The sequence below is a fragment of the Schistocerca americana genome, chromosome 2 (assembly GCF_021461395.2).
Source record: "Schistocerca americana isolate TAMUIC-IGC-003095 chromosome 2, iqSchAmer2.1, whole genome shotgun sequence".
In the NCBI taxonomy this organism is placed as follows: domain Eukaryota; kingdom Metazoa; phylum Arthropoda; class Insecta; order Orthoptera; family Acrididae; genus Schistocerca; species Schistocerca americana.
Window position 1 is genome coordinate 1020929563 of NC_060120.1, and position 21855 is coordinate 1020951417.

Sequence of the window (21855 nt, forward strand, 5' to 3'; positions counted from 1 at the left end):
GCATGTGAAGCCATTCCGCCAGACACGTTGTCAAAGGTTTCGGGTAATTTCATTCAGAGACTACGCCATATTATTGCTGCGCATGGTGGATATGTGGAAAATATCGTACTATAGAGTTTCCCAGACGGCAGCGCCATCTGTTGTTGAAAATTGTAACTACTGTAATTTCGAAAGTTTGTCTGCCTGAAAATGTACTGTTGTCCCAAGCATATTGCTACAAACGGTGTATTTCTATCGCTGCTCGTTTAGTTTTTATTGCCGTTTCAAATATACCGGTCATTTTTGAAACACCCTGTATGTATCCCAGCCCCTAGACAACGAAACAAGGCAAAACTTTTAATATTTCAACTCTGAGTCTGGGGGTACGTAGTTGAGGGCCACCACCACCATCATTTCATTTTACATTTGAAAGCCCGCACATTGGAGCTCATAGAATATCTCTCTTTCCACGCATCATTTGCAACTGGAAGAAAAAAATGGGGAGAAGGACTTGGGTCCATGAATGGGTGATATTGGTACACGAACTCCTCCACTATACGCCCACCATAATATGTTTTCCACAGGACAGCGTGACATCTCGTGTCAGTGGAGCACAAGAGTGGAGCTGATGGCTTAGCATACATTTCATACCCTACCTCTGACTGATCGTCTTTGTCTGCGAGCACGCGTAGAATTTCACACGTTATGCACAGCTTACATCATTCGACTTTTCTCTCTAGGACTTTCATGCTATTTACAATCAAATTTACCTTGACGGTTAACAGAGGATAAACCAGCCAACAATAATAAAGCTGCCAGCAATAAGACTTAATGATGCTGCGACAGACTTACCTGGAAATCCGTGGGACTGCGGAACACATTGTAGGTGTCGTGTTGCGTCGGTGGAGGGGATGGGAGCCTGCTTTGTGAAGTCACCTCCGGTTCAGCCGGAATGTCACCTCCTGCAAAACACGTCTTGCCGAGAAAACGGGATACATTAATCACGAAATAAAGCAATTCTCTTAATTTTCTGCAACAATTTTTATTGTTAACTGGCCTGTTTATGGCTTTTTGAGCCATCCTCAAGTGGCAACTGACTGTAGCAATCGTAGATAGAACAACAGAGCATCAACCCTGAGACCCGTGCTGTTCCCAAAATTTAGCAAGCCCTTCATATCTTTGCACGATATAAACTTCACATTGCTTTCCATAATCGACAACCTTCTCCCATCCCCATCCTGTACCAGATAACAAAGTTCCAACACATATTCAAAAAAACTGTAACAGTTTCACCTACATCTCCCACGAACGTGAATCCAAACACTCCTTGTGTACCACAGCCCAGACTTCCCTGTCCTACAGCCGTGCCTACACCAGCACATCCCATGTTTACTCAGTCACCAGACACTCCACAATCTTCCCCTGAGTAATTATAGTCGTCTTTCTACATGTACATGTTTACTCTGCAATTCACACTTAAGTGCCTGGCACAGGGTTCGTCTTCCCCTGAGTAATTACAATCGTCTTTCCACATCTACATGGTTACTCTGCAATTCACACTTAAGTGCCTGGCAGAGGGTTCATTTTAACCGTTTTCATACTACTTCTCTACCACTCCACTATCGAATGGCGCCTGCGAAAAAGGAAAACCTAAATCTTTCCGTTCGAGCTCTGATTTCACTTATTTTATTATGATGATCATTTCTCCCTATGTAGGTGCGTGTCAACAAAATATTTTCGCATTCGGAAGAAAAAGTTGGTGATTGAAATTTCGTAAATAGATCTCGCCGCAAAGAAAACCGCCTTTGTTTCAGTGACTGCCACCCCAACTCGCGTATCATATCAGTGACACTCTCACGCCTACTACGCGATAACACGAAACGAGCTACCCTTCCTTGCACTTTTTCGATGTCCTCCGTCAATCCTACCTGCTAAGGATACCACACCGCGCAGCAATATTCCAGAAGAGGACGGCTGTCTCTTCAGTGGGTTTGTCGCATCTTCTAAGTGTTCTGCCAACAAAGCGCAGTCTTTGTTTCGCCTTCCCGACAACATTATCTATCTGGTCTTCCCAATTTAAGTTGCTCGTAATTGTAATTTCTAGGTATTTAGTCGAATTGACAGCCCTTAGATATCTGCAATTTATCGTATTCCCAAAATTTGTCGGATTTCTTTTAGTACCCATGTGGATGACCTCGCACTTTTCTTAGTTTAGTGCCAATTGCCACTTTTCGCACCATACAGCATTTCTCTCTAGATCATTTTGTAATTGGAATTGATCTGATGATTTTACTAGACAGCTTCATCTGCAAACAATCTAAGAAGGCTGCTCTGATTATCACCTAGTTCATTTATGTAAATCAGGAACAGCAGAAGACCTACGACACTACCTTGCGGAACGCCAGATATCACTTCTGTTCTAATCGATGATTTACCATCTAGCACTATGAACTGTGACCTCTTTGAGAGGAAATCAGGAATCCAGTCACACAACTGAGACGAAACGTCATATGCACCCAATTTGCTTAATAGTCGCTTGTGAGGAACAGTATCAAAAGCCTTGCGGAAATCTAGGAATATGGAATTGATTTGAGATTGTAAGGTAGCAGTATTTTGCACCTTACTGTAGTATAATAATTGTTGCAGAGACGAGTTAGATATCGGTTACTCTGTTATTTATCAGGCAATAAGCCGATTGAAATTAATATAGGGAGTATCAGACGGCATAAGACACGTATTAACTTTAAGAAATTCGCATGTTCCATGAAGTCAGGGTTCAGGTGATATTTGCACGGAGTTTGGCTGGAGCGGACGAGCGGCACTGCTCAAAGGCAGGGCAGAGGGGTGCGGAAGTTTACAACCGACCATTACGAGTCGGCATGCGAAAGCGTCCCACTGGGGGAGACGCGCCGCCGGTGCAGGTAGGCACCCATTGCGTGGCTATGTGCCAAGCAAGATCGTAAGAGATGGAAAAGAGCCACCGTGGCACAACAACCGAATTAGAAAACTGCTGCGGAAGCAAAGGGAACTTCACAGCAAACATAAACATAGCCAAAGCCTTGTAAAAAATTGGTTCAAATGGCTCTGAGCACTATGGGACTTAACAGCTGTGGTCATCAGTCCCCTAGAACTTAGAACTACTTAAACCTAACTAACCTAAGGACATCACACACATCCATGCCCGAGGCAGGATTCGAACCTGCGACCGTAGCAGTCGCACGGTTCCGGACTGAGCGCCTAGAACCGCGAGACCACCGCGGCCGGCAAAGCCCTGCAGACAAACAAAAATTACGCGAAGCGAAATGTAGTGTCAGGAGGGCTATGCGAGAGGCGTTCAATTAATTCGAAAGTAAAGTTCTATGTGCTGACTTGGCAGAAAATCATAAGAAATTTTGGTCTTATGTCAAAGCGGTAGGTGGATCAAAACAAAATGTCCAGACACTCTGTGACCAAAATGGTACTGAAACAGAGGATGACAGACTAAAGGCCGAAATACTAATCTTCTTCTGCCAAAGCTGTTTCACAGAGGAAGACTGCACTGTAGTTCCTTCTCTAGATTGTCGCACAGATGACAAAATGGTAGATATCGAAATAGACGACAGAGGGATAGAGAAACAATTAAAATCGCTCAAAAGAGGAAAGGCCGCTGGACCTGATGGGATAGCAGTTCGATTTTACACAGAGTACGCGAAGGAACTTGCCCCCCTTCTTGCAGCGTAGGGCTCTAGAAGAGTGTAGCGTTCCAAAGGATTGGAAAAGGGCACAGGTCATCCCCGTTTTCAAGAAGGGACGTCGAACAGATGTGCAGAACTATAGACCTATATCTCTAACGTCGATCAGTTGCAGAATTTTGGGACACGTATTATGTTCGAGTATAATGACTTTTCTGGAGACTAGACATCTACTCTGTAGGCATCAGCATGGGTTTCGAAAAAGACGGTCGTGTGAAACCCAGCTCGCGCTTTTCGTCCACGAGACTCAGAGGGCCATAGACACGGGTTCCCAGGTAGATGCCGTGTTTCTTGACTTCCGCAAGGCATTCGATACAGTTCCCCACAGTCGTTTAATGAACAAAGTAAGAGCATATGGACTATCAGACCAATTGTGTGTTTGGATTGAAGAGTTCCTAGATGACAGAACGCAGCATGTCATTCTCAATGGAAAGAAGTCTTCCGAAGTAAGAGTGATTTCAGGTGTGCCGCAGGGGAGTGTCATAGGACCGTTGCTATTCACAATATAGATAAATGACCTTGTGAATGACATCGGAAGTTCACTGAGGCTTTTTGCAGATGATTCTGTGGTGTATCGAGAGGTTATAACAATGGAAAATTGTACTGAAATGCAGGAGGATCTGCAGCGAATTGACGCATGGTGCATGGAATGGCAATTGAATCTCAATGTAGACAAGTGTAATGTGCTGCGAATACATAGAAAGATAGATCCCTTATCATTTAGCTACAAAATTTAGCTGGAAGCAGTTAATTCCATAAATTATCTGGGAGTACGCATTAGGAGCGATTTAAAATGGAATGATCATATAAAGTTGATCGTTGGTAAAGCAGATGCCAGACTGAGATTCATTGGAAGAATCCTAAGGAAATGCAATCCGAAAACAAAGGAAGTAGGTTACAGTACGCTTGTTCGCCCACTGCTTGAATACTGCTCAGCAGTGTGGGATCCGTACCACATAGGGTTGATAGAGAAGATCCAACGGAGAGCAGCGCGCTTTGTTACAGGATCATTTAGTAATCGCGAAAGCGTTGCGGAGATGATAGATAAACTCCAGTGGAAGACTGCAGGAGACACGCTCAGTAGCTCGGTACGGGCTTTTGTTAAAGTTTCGAGAACATACCTTCACCGAAGAGTCAAGCAGTATATTGCTCCCTCCTACGTATATCTCGCGAAGAGACCCTGAGGATAAAATCAGAGAGATTAGAGCCCACACAGAGGCATACCGACAATCCTTCTTTCCACGAACAATACGGGACTGGAATAGAAGGGAGGACCGATAGAGGTACTCAAGGTACCCTCCGCCACACACCGTCAGGTGGCTTGCGGAGTATGGATGTAGATGTAGATGTAGATGTAGACAACAGAGGCAGGCCTTCGAGGGACGGTGCCTCGTTGGCGCTGGGCGTTACGCCGACGCCACTATGTCAAGACGAGCTGTGGCCTAAGGGAGCCTTCCCACGAGTCTTAACGTTTTCTGGGGCTTTCTAAGAAAAGCGGTTAAGCTAGTGCAATGGCCTTTCCCCGCGCGAGGGCGAACAGAGAGGCACGATTGGTGGGTTCAATTTTGAACGGAGTTTCCAGAACATTCTAGGTGCAGTAAGGCGCGGAATGTTTTGATTGGCTGGAAGCGAACTGTGCTGGTCTAGAGCCACGGGATTGGGCAGCTCGAAAATAGCATGGGGTGCTGATTTTTGCAGAGGGAAGCTTTTGGAGCTGTTATCAAAGAGAAGCGTCTTAGCTCCTGTAGCGAGCGGACGTCGTGCTTTCGGCTCTGCTGTAGGAGAGTAAGTTCTTTTCCGTGTGCTGTGCAGGACTTTGAATAAGTCTGCCAGCTGCAACTGAAACTAGTATTCAGTCAGGGGAACTGTCTTGTTTTACTGTTAGAGACAGGCTGATTCCGCCAATTACGGTTGGGAATACTGTCTCACAGAAAGCAGACAGGAGCAGAGCAATTTCCTTGAGCCACACTTTATTAAAGACGTCACTGGATTCCGCCTTTGGGCTGGTGAGTCCCGTCTTAACGACTGCGAGACGATTGGAAAGAAAGCAGAATTAGCTGTTGAATAGGAGTTTACGAACAGGAAGCCTGTTCGCGAAAGTAAATTCAGTTTTGTTACAATTGAGGCTCCCCGACGACGCAGACGCCATCGGCAGCTTGCTGACCTGTCCACGACGCTGCATTTCGTAACGTGAAGCTCAGCTTCGGCATTTAATCCGAAATTACGAACGCCTGTGATTACCACATCTCAGTTTTCCAGCCACGCTCTTATTGAGAATTTGGTAATTGAAGTAGGTTTGTCTGACGTATTTTATGATGTCTGACAAGAAGAGAGAGTAGAAAATAACAGGTACAGATGCGTTACCCGACCTTAAGAGTTAGTTTTGGAATTTAAGGGCGATTACTAATCTTGATTTTATCACTTATAAATGTACGTCATTGTTCAGTTTGATGTTAGGAAGATTTATTGTTCAATAAACGTGTTCAATGCTATCCTTGTTTGTTTATTAGTGATCAGTTCCCTGAACACTATTTAGTTATCAAATATTAATCAAAATTAGTAAAGGGGCAGTTTTAATTAACAGGTTGGGTCTCATAACAGGCCTTCAGCCAGAGCCAACGTCCAGATCAAGTAGGGAAAGTGAACAAGTAAAAGCATTCATGTCAAAAAACCCCGACATTTGGCGGACCCGCCTAGGATCCCTCACCGTCATTTATTGAAATAAACCCCGTTCCACGTCGCTGACCCTGCCTAGGATGCGTAGACAGCTGTAATCTTCTGATTAGTAATCACAGCGGCAGTTATTTGTGCGCGGTAAATTCTTTCTATTTGTGTTTGTGTATTTATGTTGAGAATTTGTTTTAGTATTTCTACAGGCTGTTACAGAAAGGTACGGCCAAACTTTCAGGAAACATTCCTCACACACAAAGAAAGAAAATATGTTATGTGGACATGTGTCCGGAAACGCTTACTTTCCATGTTAGAGCTCATTTTATTACTTTTCAAATCACATTAATCACGAAATGGAAACACACAGCAACAGAATGTACCAGCGTGACTTCAAACACTTTTGTTACAGGAAACGTTCAAAATGTCCTCCGTTAGCGAGGATACATGCATCCACCCTCCGTCGCATGGAACTCCTGATGCGCTGATGTAGCCCTGGAGAATGGCGTATTGTATCACAGCCGTCCACAATACGAGCACGAAGAGTCTCTACATTTGGTACCGGGGTTGCGTAGACAAGAGCTTTCAATGCCCCCATAAATGAAAGTCAAGAGGGTTGAGGTCAGGAGAGCGTGGAGGCCATGGAATTGGTCCGCCTCTACCAATCCATCGGTCACCGAATCTGTTGTTGAGAAGCGGACGAACACTTCGGCTGAAATGTGCAGGAGCTCCATCGTGCATGAACCACATGTTGTGTCGTACGTGTAAAGGCACATGTTCTAGCAGCACAGGTAGAGTACCCCGTATGAAATCATGATAACGTGCTCCATTGAGCGTAGGTGGAAGAACATGGGGCCCAATCGAGATATCACCAACAATGCCTGCCCAAACGTTCACAGAAAATCTGTGTTGATGACGTGATTGCACAATTGCGTGCGGATTCTCGTCAGCCCACACATGTTGATTGTGAAAATTTACAATTTGATCACGTTGGAATGAAGCCTCATCCGTAAAGAGAACATTTGCACTGAAATGAGGATTGACACATTGTTGGATGAACCATTCGCAGAAGTGTACCCGTGGAGGCCAATCAGCTGCTGATAGTGCCTGCACACTCTGTACATGGAACGGAAACAACTGGTTCTCCCGTAGCACTCTCCATACAGTGACGTGGTCAACGTTACCTTGTACAGTAGCAACTTCTCTGACGCTGTCATTAGGGTTATCGTCAACTGCACGAAGAATTGCCTCGTCCATTGCAGGTGTCTCGTCGTTCTAGGTCTTCCCCAGTCGCGAGTCATAGGCTGGAATGTTCCATGCTCCCTAAGACGCCGATCAATTGCTTCGGACGTCTTCTTGTCGGGACACCTTCGTTCTGGAAATCTGTCTCGATACAAAAGTACCGCGCCACGGCTATAGCCCCGTGCTAATCCATACATCAAATGGGCATCTGCCAACTCCGCATTTGTAAACATTGCACTGACTGCAAAACCACGTTCGTGATGAACACTAACCTGTTGATGCTACGTACTGATGTGCTTGATGCTAGTACTGTAGAGCAATGAGTCGCATGTCAAAACAAGCACCGAAGTCAACATTACCTTCTTTCAATTGGGCCAACTGGCGGTGAATGGAGGAAGTACAGTACATACTGACGAAACTAAAATGAGCACTAACATAGAAATTAAGCGTTTCCGGACACATGTCCACATAACATCTTTTCTTTATTTGTGTGTGAGGAATGTTTCCTGAAAGTTTGGCCGTACCTTTTTTTTTACACCCTGCATGTATTGCTGGCGCGTCGTTAATTTGTTGTTGTTGGGATTACTGTGTTGTTTTGTGTTCTGTGTTTTGTCACAGATTGAATAAATATTTTGGGTTAGGGAAATAATGAGAATAGGTTAGGAATAGGTTCCGCAGAGATCGGGAAGATTTGTGGGATGCCATCCAAAGTGGCCGAGCGGTTCTAGGCGCTACAATTTGGAACCGCGCGACCGCTACGGTCGCAGGTTCGAATCCTGCCTCGGGCATGGATGTGTGTGATGTCCTTAGGTTAGTTAGGTTTAAGTAGTTCTAAGTTCTAGGGGACTCATGACCACAGCAGTTAAGTCCCATAGTTCTCAGAGCCAGAGCCATTCGTGGGATTTGTTGGGTAACCTGTTTGTGAATATTGTAGAGATAGTGGGAGTTAATGATTATAACGTGTATTTTGTGTGTAAAATTTTGTTAGTGTATAACGTTAGTGGGTAAGGAAACGTAGATGATTACGAGGGCTAAGGCGCGCTTAATAGAGACAGTTCAGGGCGCAACAGGGGTTGACAGAATGGCAGACATGAGAGGAAGCAGCGACAGCTTACACGATTTAGCGGCAGCGGAATTCGAAAGAGAAAACAGCTATTTTCGGGAACGAACAGAGCGCATGGCGTCACCGGACGATATGGAGCGTGATACAGGAATTGGTGGGCCATTGCCGAGTCCAAGAGGAGCAATCAGGCACATTGAACCGGTGATACGAACGCGCGAGTTCGGCAGTGTGACACCGCGGGGGCAAACGTCGCCTACGAGAAGCATGAGTGGGTTACGTACAGGAGGATCGGAACGGAATAGTGCGACACTGTCATACCGAGCAGGGTTTAGACCTTACTCGACAGGAGACGAAAGAATGAGCAGGAGATCACCTGCAAGTCATGACAGTAGTTATCATGCGGAAAGGGAAGACTTGGCGGTTGACGGTTCAGGTATTGCTGGATTCTTGGAGCGTATGATGCAGAAGGTAGACGCTAGAACGAAAGTGACGCAGGAAGGGACTGAAACTTGTAGAAAGGAGGCGAATGAAAGTAGAGTAGAGACGCAAGCTAGTTTGCAAAGAATCAGTGAAGAAACACAGAGGAGCATAGAGGAAAATAGAGTAGAGACGCAAGCTAGTCTGAAAAGAATCAGTGAAGAAACACAGAGCAGCATACAGGAGTGTAGAAAGGAATCCCGGGCGCAGCTTGCCATCATAAAGCGTGAAACATGCGGTGTGAAGGATGAAGTGAAAGCGTTGCGCGAGAAGTTAGAGCGAGAGATAGCCGAAGCGAAAAGAACCGCCAATGAGGCGAAATTAATCGCGCGGAGAGCCAAGAGAATAGCGAGAGAAACGGAGGAGGTCACAGGGAACACGACCAAGACCGGAAAAAGTGTTATAAATAAGCTGCAGACACGAGTGAAAAAGATTGAAGAAACTGTGTCGTGCAGGAAGGAGGAAGCCGGAGAGGCACCACTGATGGCAGAAATTTGTCGAGTTTAAACGACAAATCGAGAGCAGGGTAGAGGCACTGTCAGTCGACAGAACTTCTACAAATACAGGACAAACTGGAGCCGATATTCAGACGGTATCCACGGAAAAGGTAACCTCGGAAGTACGGCAATGGGACACAGTATCTGTCACAGGAGTTGTGAACCGACGTGATAATGAAGCGCGCATGCTGCAAACGAGACCGTTAGAACGTCAGAGCTGCTATGAACCGCGAGTCACACGTACGAAGGTACCGCGCGTAGTTAGTGATTTGCCAGAGGCGGAGTTCAGTAGCAGAACAACTGGCGCAAGCAATTGCTACCCGCTTAGGCGATCCACCTCGCACTTGCGAGAGCCACAGGATATCCAGGAGGCGCACACGGAGGTAGTTTATGAAAACATCGAAACGCTACCGCAAAAAGATGAAACTAGGCAGTTTGATTATAAACACTTTCTGTCGGTACGCAAGTTCCAGCAATATAAGGATGATAATAATACGTTACATCCAAAAACCTTCATTGAACAGTTTGATCTAACGTTACCACCACAGTGGCCGTTAATGTACAAACTTAACTCTGTGTGCGCGCACTTGGAAGGTGCATCAGCGGAAAGTATGCGTTGTGGTGTCACCGCCAGACACCACACTTGCTAGGTGGTAGCCTTTAAATAGGCCGCGGTCCGTTAGTATACGTCGGACCCGCGTGTCGCTACTATCAGTGATTGCAGATCGAGCGCCGCCACACGGCAGGTCTAGTCTAGAGAGACTCCCTAGAACTCGCCCCAGTTGTACAGCCGACTTTGCTAGCGATGGTTCACTGACTACAGACGCTCTCATTTGCAGAGACGACAGTTTAGCATAGCCTTCAGCTACGTCATTTGCTACGACCTAGCAAGGCGCCATATTCAGTTACTATGTCTTCTGAACAGATAATATTGTGACATGTACCGTCAAGAGCGACGTTCATCATTAAGGGATTAAAGTTAAGTATCAAACTAATTGCGTCCGCTTTCTGAATTCTAATTCCTTGTCATGTTCCAGACCTCACGTCAGTATAGTCCTTCCCCCCTCACGCCAGCCTGCGTGAGCTAAAACGCGTGCATTTCAGCCTCAACTAGGAACACGGTGTTGGCTCTCCTGCCAACACAACATGCGTAGTGTTGCTAAAGATTGCAGAACGTACCAAGAGTTCCGCGACGCATTTATGAGCACATACTGGGCAAAGGAGACCCGAGACAGAATTAAACAGGAAATCCTTACGACACGTGACTTCGAGAGCTCAGGTTTCCGAAGTGTTGTGAAATTTTTTGACAACATGCTGAGAAAGAATCAGTATCTGGATGAACCGTGCAGCCCGGGGGAGATTATACGCGTATGCTATATGAAGCTGCCACTTACATATCAGCAGATGCTAGCTGGCAGATGCGGAAATGACGTAGAAGCATTTAAGGGCGTTCTTAGGGAACTGGAGTTTGCCTATAACGAGCAGCAGGTGCGTGAGAAGAAGCAGCAACAGGAACCGTTTGGGGAAGGCAAAAGGCGCGAATATAGAGAGAAACAGAAGCCAGAATTGGCAAGGAAACAGAAACCAGATGAGGAATAACTATGGCGGTAACAGTGACAATAGGGAAAACAACCCACAGTCGCGCGATAATAGACGACAAAATTTTCCGCCACAGGAACGTAGGTGGAACCAGGATAGTAACAACTGGAACCCAGCCAATCAAAATGGAAGGGAGCAGCCAATGCAGAACTGGAGAGCGAGTGCAGACCGCAATCCAGAACCTGCACAAATAATCGAAATACGTCCGGCGAACCCTGACCGTACGCAAACTGCGCAAAACAGACAAGAATGACTAGAGCGGCACACTCAGCACCGGAGGAACGCGGCCGGGAACAAAGTCGAACCCCAGGAGATACAGATCCTAGAATATGAAGACATACGAGACGCGTTGTTTGAAGAAACAAGCAGTAAGTCCCAGCAGAAAATCTACCCACTGATAACAGTGAATGTTGGTGGTGTATTGTGTGTTGCTATTGTCGACAGCAGGAGCCAGCTGTCCGCAATATCAGAGGAGGTGTTCGTGAGGTGTAAAGACTCGGTAAACCCTCCGACTTTGAAAAATCCAGAAAACGAAAGTGCGTGGGGCGCTGTTAAGTAAGTGTAGCGATATTTCGCAACAAACACGGTTAGAATTAGAATGTCAGGGACACCACCTGGCTGTCAACTTGTTCGTCATACCTAAGTTAAGCGCAGAAATGATTATCGGGATGGATTTCCTTGCTGAGAACAAAGCGATTCTGGATCTGGGACGGGGTGAGATGTTATTAGAGGGCAAGAGAAAAGTTGCGCATCCGGTTCAACGAACAGGCGATAAAGGCACAAGTACCAGCAAGCTGTTTACGGCTACAGTTTGCCGAGGGAACAGAGGAAATTAATGGGGAAGAAAGTCAACGGTACGAGGCAAGACTCACGGATCGTAGGCAAGATGACCCACTCGATGACGTTCACGATGAGATCAGCGCAAAGTTAGACAGAATCGAAAGGATAGGAGTATCTGTAAAGAGACACCTTGAGAGAACTGTGGTGTCACCGTCAGACACCACACTTGCTAGGTGGTAGCCTTTAAATCGGCCGCGGTCCATTAGTATACGTCGGACCCGCGTGTCGCCACTGTCAGTGATCGCAGACCGAGCGCCGCCACACGGCAGGTCTAGAGACTTACTAGCACTCGCCCCAGTTGTACAGCCGACGTTCATAGCAAGGGTCACTGACAAATACGCTCTCATTTGCCGAGACGATAGTTAGCATAGCCTTCAGCTACGTCATTTGCTACGACGTAGCAAGGCGCCGTATTCAATTGATATTTATTATTGTGAAGCATGTATCATCAAGAGCGATGTTCTACAATTATGGATTAAAGTTAAGTATTACATCATCTACGTACTTTATTTGCAATTCTCAAGACATTGTCCTGTTCCAGACCTCACGCCAGTCTGCGTGTAATTAAACGCGTGCATTTCGGCCTCCTCTAGCAACACGGTGTTGGCTCTTCTGCCAACACTTGACATTGGCGCCGAGGATTTTGTGTTTGTTGATAGACTGATTTCATTGTGTCATGGCTTCGCCACAATCTCGCGATGTACTGTCCGAATTTTATCGCTTGCAGAATCAGCAGACGCAGGCCTTATTGGATGCCCTTGGACAGCTCGTCCAGGGTCAGCGAGCAATGCAACGCTTGCGGCAGCCGCCACTTCACCACTACCGCGGCCACAACACGCAGTTGCACCACCTTTTCGTCCTTTTGATGCGGCACTAGAAAGCTGGACGGAGTGGTCACGCCAATTTGGATTCCATCTCGCCGCCTACAGAATTCAAGGTTACGAGCGGCAGACTTTTTTGTTAGCATCTGTCTGGGTGCACACGTACCGAGTGATAGTGAAATTATTTACCTGACGCGACGTAGCAACTCTGTCCTACGACGAAATTTTGTCTGCATTAGATGCATATTTCAAAGAATCAGTCAAGGTAGTTGCCAAACGGTATACGTTCTTTCGTACGGCTTGTCAAACAAATCGGGAGTGGGTTGCAACTTTGCAAGGCCTTACTAGGGATTGTGCTTTTGAGTGTGAATGTGGACTTCCTTATTCAGGTACTATGGTGCATGATGCAATTGCACAGAACGTTTCTGATGTTTGTATAAGGGAACAGATTTTGAAACTAGTCAATCCCTCCCTTCAACAAGTGATGGACATATTGGATCGGCAGGACACACTTGACTTTGCTCAGGAATCATTTGCAACTTCGCCAACCGTGTGTCACGTTAACCGGCCCGCCGGGCGAGCTGCACGGAACAGTAAACAGCCCTCGCGCCCGTCCGCGCAGCTGCCGCCAAGCCCTCCACCACGTGTGCCGCGCCAGCAGGCAAATGCAGTGCTAAAGTCATGCCCGCGGTATGCTACTAGACATTCGCGTGAGGATTGCCCGTCATGCCAGGCTATTTGCTTTTTCTGTATTAAAAAAGGACATGTTCAGAGTGTTTGCCAGAAAAAGCTTAGATTCGACACTCACAACCATTCCAGGCCCTTTGCTTCGCGCCGGAATCGAACCAAGAATACATGGGCTCTTGAACCTTCGCCCATGGACATTCATGTAGTTCATTCCACTCTGCCCAGTGCCACTCTCTCTACCAGTGACTGTGTTCGTCCCACAAAAAGTGTGCGTCGACATCGACGGAAATACCGTCCAGTCGCAAGTGCTTCTGTACCAGTGTCTGTTCACGTTGCACGAGACAGTCGCTCTTGTCGTCAGCAGGACAATAAACTTTTTGTAGACTTGGACATTCATGGCCACGTAATACCATTCCAGCTCGATACCGGAGCTGCAGTTTCATTGATCAATAAAGACTCGTACAAACAACTGGGCACACCTCCCTTGCGTGCCGCAAGTGTTAAGTTAACTAGCTATTCTGGTCAGAATATCCCTGTGTTAGGACAGTGCAGCCTTCTTGCAACATACAGGGGACAAACAAAACTTGTGTCATTTTGCATACTTCGTTCTTCTTCTGCAGTGAACTTGTTTGGTTTAGATTTATTTCAGTTGTTTAACTTGTCTGTAGTAAATCAGGTCCTATCAGTGAACCAGACTGTGCCTTCAGACGGTGTTTCTCGTCTATGTAAAGAATTTGCTGACATTTTTGCACCGGGCCTCGGTTGCGCTAAGACTATAAAGCACATTTGGAACTGAAAGTCAACGCGCAACCGAAATTTTTCAATGCATGCAATGTTCCCCATGCATTGTGTGATGAGGTCGCACATTAAACGATTTGGAATCACAAGGTGTAATTGAACGTGTGCAGGCTTCTCTCTGGGCCTCACCCTTAATAATATTGCCAAAACCTTCCGGAACATTGAGACTTTGTGTGGACTTCAAGACAACGGTGAATCCACAACTAGTAATTGCAACTTATCCTTTACCCCAACCGGAAGATCTTTTTGACAAACTGTGCCCGGGTAAACATTTTTCGAAGTTAGACCTCGCAGATGCGTACTTGCAAATACCAGTGGACGACGAATCCCAGCGCGTCTTGGTGGTTAACATGCATCTTGGTTTGTATCGATTCAAACGACTGCCATTCGGGTGTGCATCCGCCCCTGCAGTGTTTCAGCAATATCTGCAAACTGTTTGTGCGTCGGTCCCTACTGCAGCAAACTATCTGGACGATATTGTGATCTCCGGAAAGACAGAAGAAGAACATTTAGCCAATCTCCCAACATTATTTCAGGTCTTGCGACAAAATGGTCTTCGCTTGCGGAAGGACAAATGTGTGTTTTTTGCTCGTGACTTACCCTATCTGGGACATGTAATCAATGCCCAAGGCATACATCCCAGTCCCGAGCACCTCCGTGCCATACAGGACTTGCCTTCGCTGCAGAATTTGAAGCAGCTACAGAGTGTGCTGGGAAAAATAAATTACTATAACAAATTTGTGCGCCATGCCTCTTCCATTTCAGCTCCGCTTCATCGCTTACGCCGTAAAGGTGTTCCGTTCGTCTGGACGACGGAATGCGAACGCGCCTTTCGCTAGTTGAATTCGGCGTTGCTTTCAAATACTTGCCTTACGCCATTCGATCCCAAGAAACCCCTTTTGTTGATGGTAGATGCCTCGGATTTCGGGATCGGTGCTGTGCTTGCGCACAAAGATGGATCGCATGATCGCCCTATTGCCTTTGCGTCCAAATTGCTCTCGTCTGTGCAAAGAAATTATTCACAGATTGAGAAAGAAGCTTTGGCTCTCGTATTTGGAGTTACTAAGTTTCATGATTTCTTGTATGGTCGTCACTTTACCATCATCACAGACCACAAACCTTTGACGTCGCTTTTTCATCCGAACAAACCTGTACCTCCACGTACAGTGCAGAAATTCATTCGCTGGTCTATTTTCCTCTCGCAGTACCGCTACGATATCTTGTATCGGTCCACTGCTAAGCACGGAAACGCCGATGCGTTGTCCCGGTTGCCTGTTGCTGAGGCTAGAGCCTTCGATTCTTCCGAACTTGCTTGCATGTTCATTGATGCGGAAACCGATGACGTGGTCGAATCGTTTCCGATTGATTTTCGTCGTGTAGCTACAGCCACAGCTGCTGACCCTGTCCTTGCTACCGTTTTGCGTTTTGTTGCTACGCAATGGCGCTTGTCAAAGTCACGGATCGGGGATCCGTTGGTTCGCCAATTTTTTGCTCACAAGGAGAGACTTTTTGTTCGACGTGGTGTTTTGCTGTTGCGTTCTGATAATCATCAGTCCAGGGTCGTGGTCCCACGTTCGTTACAGTCCTCTGTCTTACGGCTTCTCCACCAAGGACATTGGGGTATAGTGCGAACGAAACAACTTGCTCGTCAGCACTGTACTTGGTTCGGAATCGATGCTGCGATTACGAATATGTGCTCTTCTTGCATGGCGTGTGCCGAACAACAGTCAGCACCACCGCGGAAAATCTTTGCATGGCCGAAAGCTACTTCCCCTTGGCAATGCTTGCACATCGATTTTGCTGGTCCATTCTGGAATGCTCGATGGTTGGTTGTGCTCGATTCCTTCAGTAATTTTCCTTTTGTTCTCCGGATGTCTTCCACGACGTCATCTGCCACCATCCAAGCGTTATCCGCTATCTTTTGTATTGAAGGTCTTCCACAGACTATTGTTTCCGACAATGGCCCACAATTCATGTCTGCAGAATTTCAGTCATTCTGCAAGGCCAATGGTATTCAACATCTGACATCCGCGCCGTTTTCGCCTCAGTCAAACGGTGCCGCTGAACGATTGGTCCGGACTTTCAAGTCCCAGATGTTGAAGTTGAAAGAGTTGCATTCTCGGGAGGACGCGTTATTGCTCTTTTTGTCCTCTTATCGCTCTCAGCCCCGAGATGGTCGCTCGCCAGCTCAGTTGCTCCACGGTCGTCCTCATCGAACCTTGATGTCTTTGCTACATCCGCCGCATCATGTTCCTGTGCAGCGGCAGCCACCTGCTTTTGCTCCAGGCGACGTTGTATACTATCGCACCTATCGAGGTTCACAGCGTTGGCTCGCAGGGCGCATTCTTCGCTGCCTCGGCCGCGCTATGTATCTGGTTTTGGGGGCCTCTGGTGAGGTGTGTCGGCATCTCAATCAGCTGCGCCTCTGTCGTCGCACGGGTTCTGCCGCTCCCCGTCTGCTTTCAGCGACGGTGCCGTCAGGTCAGCGCCCTGGGGACCCATCTACTGGCTCGCCTCATCCCCAGGTGTTACCGACGCTGCCTGCCATTTTGCCCCATGGCGACGCGCCGCCGCCGCCGCCTGTTCTCCCGCCGGCGACGCCCGCAGTGGACGCTTCGCTCCCACCGCCGGGCGCCTCCCTGGGTCACGCACCGCCGATCGCTTCCCGTGACCAGCTGTCCTCCGACATGGAACTCTTGCCCGCTCCGGACCAGATGTCCGCTTCGCCCGTCGGGTGCACCGCCCCGATGGAGGTCGACCCTTCAGCCCCTCCTGTCTCTCTAAGGGCGCATACACCGCATATTGGCGTGCACCCTGGACTAGGTTTTCAGGCGTTTCCTAGCTCCCCTCGGACCGAATGGCCAGGTGCGGGTGGCACAGCCTCGCCTGTTGTTAGGCTCCCCACCTCGTCGCCTACGTCAACATGGGGTCCTCCCCATGGCAGGCGGAAGCCTTATAACACAACCGTACGCCGATTTGCGGGGGAGAAATGTGGTGTCACCGCCAGACACCACACTTGCTAGGTGGTAGCCTTTAAATCGGCCGCGGTCCATTAGTATACGTCGGACCCGCGTGTCGCCACTGTCAGTGATCGCAGACCGAGCGCCGCCACACGGCAGGTCTAGAGACTTACTAGCACTCGCCCAGTTGTACAGCCGACGTTCATAGCAAGGGTCACTGACAAATACGCTCTCATTTGCCGAGACGATAGTTAGCATAGCCTTCAGCTACGTCATTTGCTACGACGTAGCAAGGCGCCGTATTCAATTGATATTTATTATTGTGAAGCATGTATCATCAAGAACGATGTTCTACAATTATGGATTAAAGTTAAGTATTACATCATCTACGTACTTTATTTGGAATTCTCAAGACATTGTCCTGTTCCAGACCTCACGCCAGACTGCGTGTAATTAAACGCGTGCATTTCGGCCTCCTCTAGCAACACGGTGTTGGCTCTTCGGCCAACACTTCAAGAACACTTAGGGCTAACGTGGCAGTCTTCTTGCCAAAGCAAGGTGCCATCAAGGAATATCAGTACAGGTTCAAGGTGAAAAAGACATCCCTTTCTGCGTACGGCAATACGATATCCCTTGGTCGTACCGGGAGAGGGTTGCCCAAGAACTTGAGAAGATGCTGGAGGAGGAAGTAATCGAACCTGCAGCCTCCGAGTACAACAGCCCGCTCCGGGTCGTGGATAAATGTGACGGCAGTATACGGCCAGTACTCGATTCCAGACAGATCAATACGATAATAGTACAAGAGACAGACCGACCGGAGAGACTGGAAGAACTCTTGCAAAAATTCCACGGGGTTTCAGTCTTCTCTATGCTGGATCTGCGCTCTAGCTTTTATCAACTGCACCCTGAATGCAGAAAATATACGGCATTTGTAGCATTTGGTAGATGTTACCAATTCCGGAGACTGCCATTCGGACTTAATATCTCCTCTGCCGCCTTAATTCGTGGATTAGGTACTACTTTCAATGACGAAATCAAGGACAAAATGACGTGCTACATCGACGATATACTTATAGCAGAACCAAAGAGGCAGAAGCACAATGAGATGCTCGGTGAAGTCTTAAATAAAAGGAGTACGGTGTTACCGTAAACATAGGAAAATCGTGTTTCGGTAACAGTGAGGTCGACTTCCTGGGGCACATGATCTCTGCGGAGGGTATAGTGCCGAACCCAGAACGATTGGAGGCGATAAGTGAGTACGCGATGCGAACCACACGAAAACAACTAAGAAAGTTTCTAGGGGTTGTAAACTTTTATTATATATATATATATATATATATATATATATATATATATATATATATATATATATATATATATATATATATAGGCGCTCGCAACGCCACGACCTTGCGAGTTGACTGGCTAAAAGACACCGTGGATGTGGGACAGCAGGGCTGACAGCGAATTTCATGCACTGAAATAATCTGCAGTATTGAGGGCTCCAATCTTGTCTCAACCAATCCTATCCCAAGATTTCTGCATGGCAAATGACAGTGCAAGAGCTGGGTTGGGAGTAGTGATATTTCAGGACTACAAACAAAATGGTGTACGTGTACACAAGACGATTGCCTTTGGGAGTCCGGACCTGACCTAAAGTGAAAGGAATTAATCGATCACCGAATTAGAGGCCCTAGCAGTAGTTTGGGGATTTAAGAGGTACTGGTACTTCCTGTTTGGGCGAAAGGCACGGGTCTTCACCGACCACAAAGCACTGGAGTTCATACTCAGTGCAACATTGAAGTACGGAAGGCTGGCAAGATGGATGACACTGCTCCAGGAGTATAATTTCACCATAGAGCATGTGCCTGGTCGGAGCAACATCATTGTGGATGCACTATCCCGGACGCCAATAGGACTGGAGAGTAATGTGATAACAAATCTCGAGGAGGAGCATTATTCTCTGTTTTATCTGCGCAAAGTAGCGTTTGAAAACTTTATCACGACTACACTGGGTAACATCAGGGCAGAACAGGACAGAGATCCCCTCTTGCTACAGCTGAAAGAAAGGGTGAGGGATTGACGGGAAACAGCGCTCAGAGCACATTACCTTCTGAGAAAAGGAATACTTTTTCATAGGACAGATCTAAATGCTTCGTTGTGGATGGTGTGTATACCGGATGAGGTTGTCAACAAGCTTATCTGGTACATAAACCTACGCTATGCACATTTCGGGCCGAGAAAATGTTTTCTGAAGCTCAGGGGAGTGTGCTATTTTAAGAACATGGAGCGGTGGATACAGAAGGTATGAAACTTCCTGGCAGATTAAAACTGTGTGCCAGACCGAGACTCGAACTCGGGACCTTTGCCTTTCACGGGCAAGTGCTCTACCATCTGAGCTACCGAAGCACGACTCATGCCCGCTCCTCACAGCTTTACTTCTGCCAGTACCTCGTCTCCTACCTTCCAAACTTTACAGAAGCTCTCCTGCGAACCTTGCAGAACTAGCACTCCTGAAAGAAAGGATATTGCGAAGACATGGCTTAGCCACAGCCTGGGGGATGTTTCCAGAATGAGATTTTCACTCTGCAGCGGAGTGTGCGTTGATATGAAACTTCCTGGCAGATTAAAACTGTGTGCTGGACCGAGACAGAAGGTGTTAGAACGATGCAAGCAGTGCCAGAAGGCGAAGCCATCCACTGTTAGCATGCAAGCACCTCTGTACCCGATTATCCCAGAAAAATTGAGACAAATTGCAGCAACTGACCTGATGGGCCCCCTGCCGACAACACCGCGAGGGTACAGGTTCATCCTTGTAACCCTGGTTGACATCAAAGTACAACACATTGACGGCCTTAAAATGTGCGAAGAGCGTAACTGTCAGCAGGGCGTTCTGCAAGGATTTCCTTGCAGACGTTGGACAGGTTTACTGCGTCTTGTCAGATAACAGTCCACAATACCGATCCAAGACGTGGATACGGACGCTGACAAGACAAAAAATCAAACCAATCCTTATCTCTCGTTGGCATCCCAGTTCAAACCCAGCGGAGAGGAAAAATGAACGATCTAGGGAACTTATGTAGAGTGTACTCCAGGAAGCGCCACGGAATGTGGGACGTACTTTTGAAGGACTTCCAGGATGTCATTAACAAGCTCCCTAACAGTACCACATTGTTACGGCCATTGACGGTTTTAAAGAACAAATGGCCTCCTGACAGGATTAGGGAAATCATTGACTTCCCACCCAGGATGCGCACACAGAGGATAAAACATGCAGGAGAGAAACGGAAGGCACGGGCAGAGAAGTGGGCACAAGTGTGAGATTTTGTTGTTGGACAAAGAGTTCTGGTGAAATCACACTGTCTGTCCAATAAACAGAAGAAACACTGCCACAAGTTTTTTGCACTGTATAATGGCCCTGTAAAAATTACAAGGAAAGCTGACGACAATACCTACGAGCTGGAATCACTGAAAACCGGCAAATCACTGGGCTTACACCACATGAGTCACATTTGTGGGGTAGGTTTGGGTCACCACAAGTGCGGAGAATGTATGTAAATAGTGTATAATTAGATTAGATTTTTCTGATTTGTTGGTGATGTTTATTTGTATTAGTATAGGTAGTGTTTTATTTGTGCTTTTTGATTATTTGTCTTATGTTGTGTGTATTTATTTTGCTATTTTTCATGTGTTTGTCTTATTTTGGTATGGGTTATGTCTATATTATGTGTTTCATGTTGAATTTTGTTGTAAGGGGACCACTGGGTCGGTTAGTATAGAAAATTTGCTTCAGCTAGGACACAAACAATATTTAGAAGTATTAGATTAATTATAGAATGGGTTATCTTATGTAGATAACTTCCTATACAAAATTTTATGGCGAGGCTATTGGACAGGAGAACTTTCAGGACAAAATCTAGATCTGTGGTGGATGGATTTGGGGTGTGTTGAGCGTGTTGTGATGTGGTAGGTGGACATTGCGTTCCACTGAATGTGTTTCATTTCTTGAGACGAGTGCAGGGTGTGATGTCTGACGCGGTAGTGTTCAGGACCCACCTGTTGCCTTATTAGCGTATGGAGATAGTGGGTGTTTTGGGTGATAATTATGAGGTGGTCTGTCCGATGCAGTAGTGTTCGAGACCCACCTGTTTTGTCAGTTGTGTTGCTAGTGTGAGTATGGTGATCAAAACGATTATCCGGTGGCCAGTCAATCTCAATTAGGCAATAGGGACGCATCAAACGTGGATAATTCGTAATGGGAGCGATGAGGGCGTTGTGTGAAAAGGCGAGTTTTGAGCCGTCATAGAAAGACTGGCTGGTCGCACGCAATAGCGTGATCGACACATCTTATTGATGATTTGCGCCGTAGGAGTGTTGTAGAGATGTGTTAGCGATGCTAGCCGAGTCTGGCCTAACTATTTGAGTTAAGCAGAGACGCTAAAACAACACGTCACACAGTTTAAAGGACGATAATGAAGTTCACCACAAGAGATA

General features: G+C 46.9%; 1 protein-coding gene across 1 annotated transcript in view; it reads right to left on the bottom strand.

The window, feature by feature from the left end:
- The window catches only part of LOC124594638, a 99920-nt gene that overhangs the window by 32485 nt on the left and 45580 nt on the right, over positions 1-21855 (bottom strand). The window contains exon 3 of the mRNA XM_047133005.1: positions 832-941. Within this exon, the coding sequence (XP_046988961.1) occupies positions 832-941 (110 nt within the window). The remainder of the gene's footprint in view (positions 1-831; positions 942-21855) is intronic.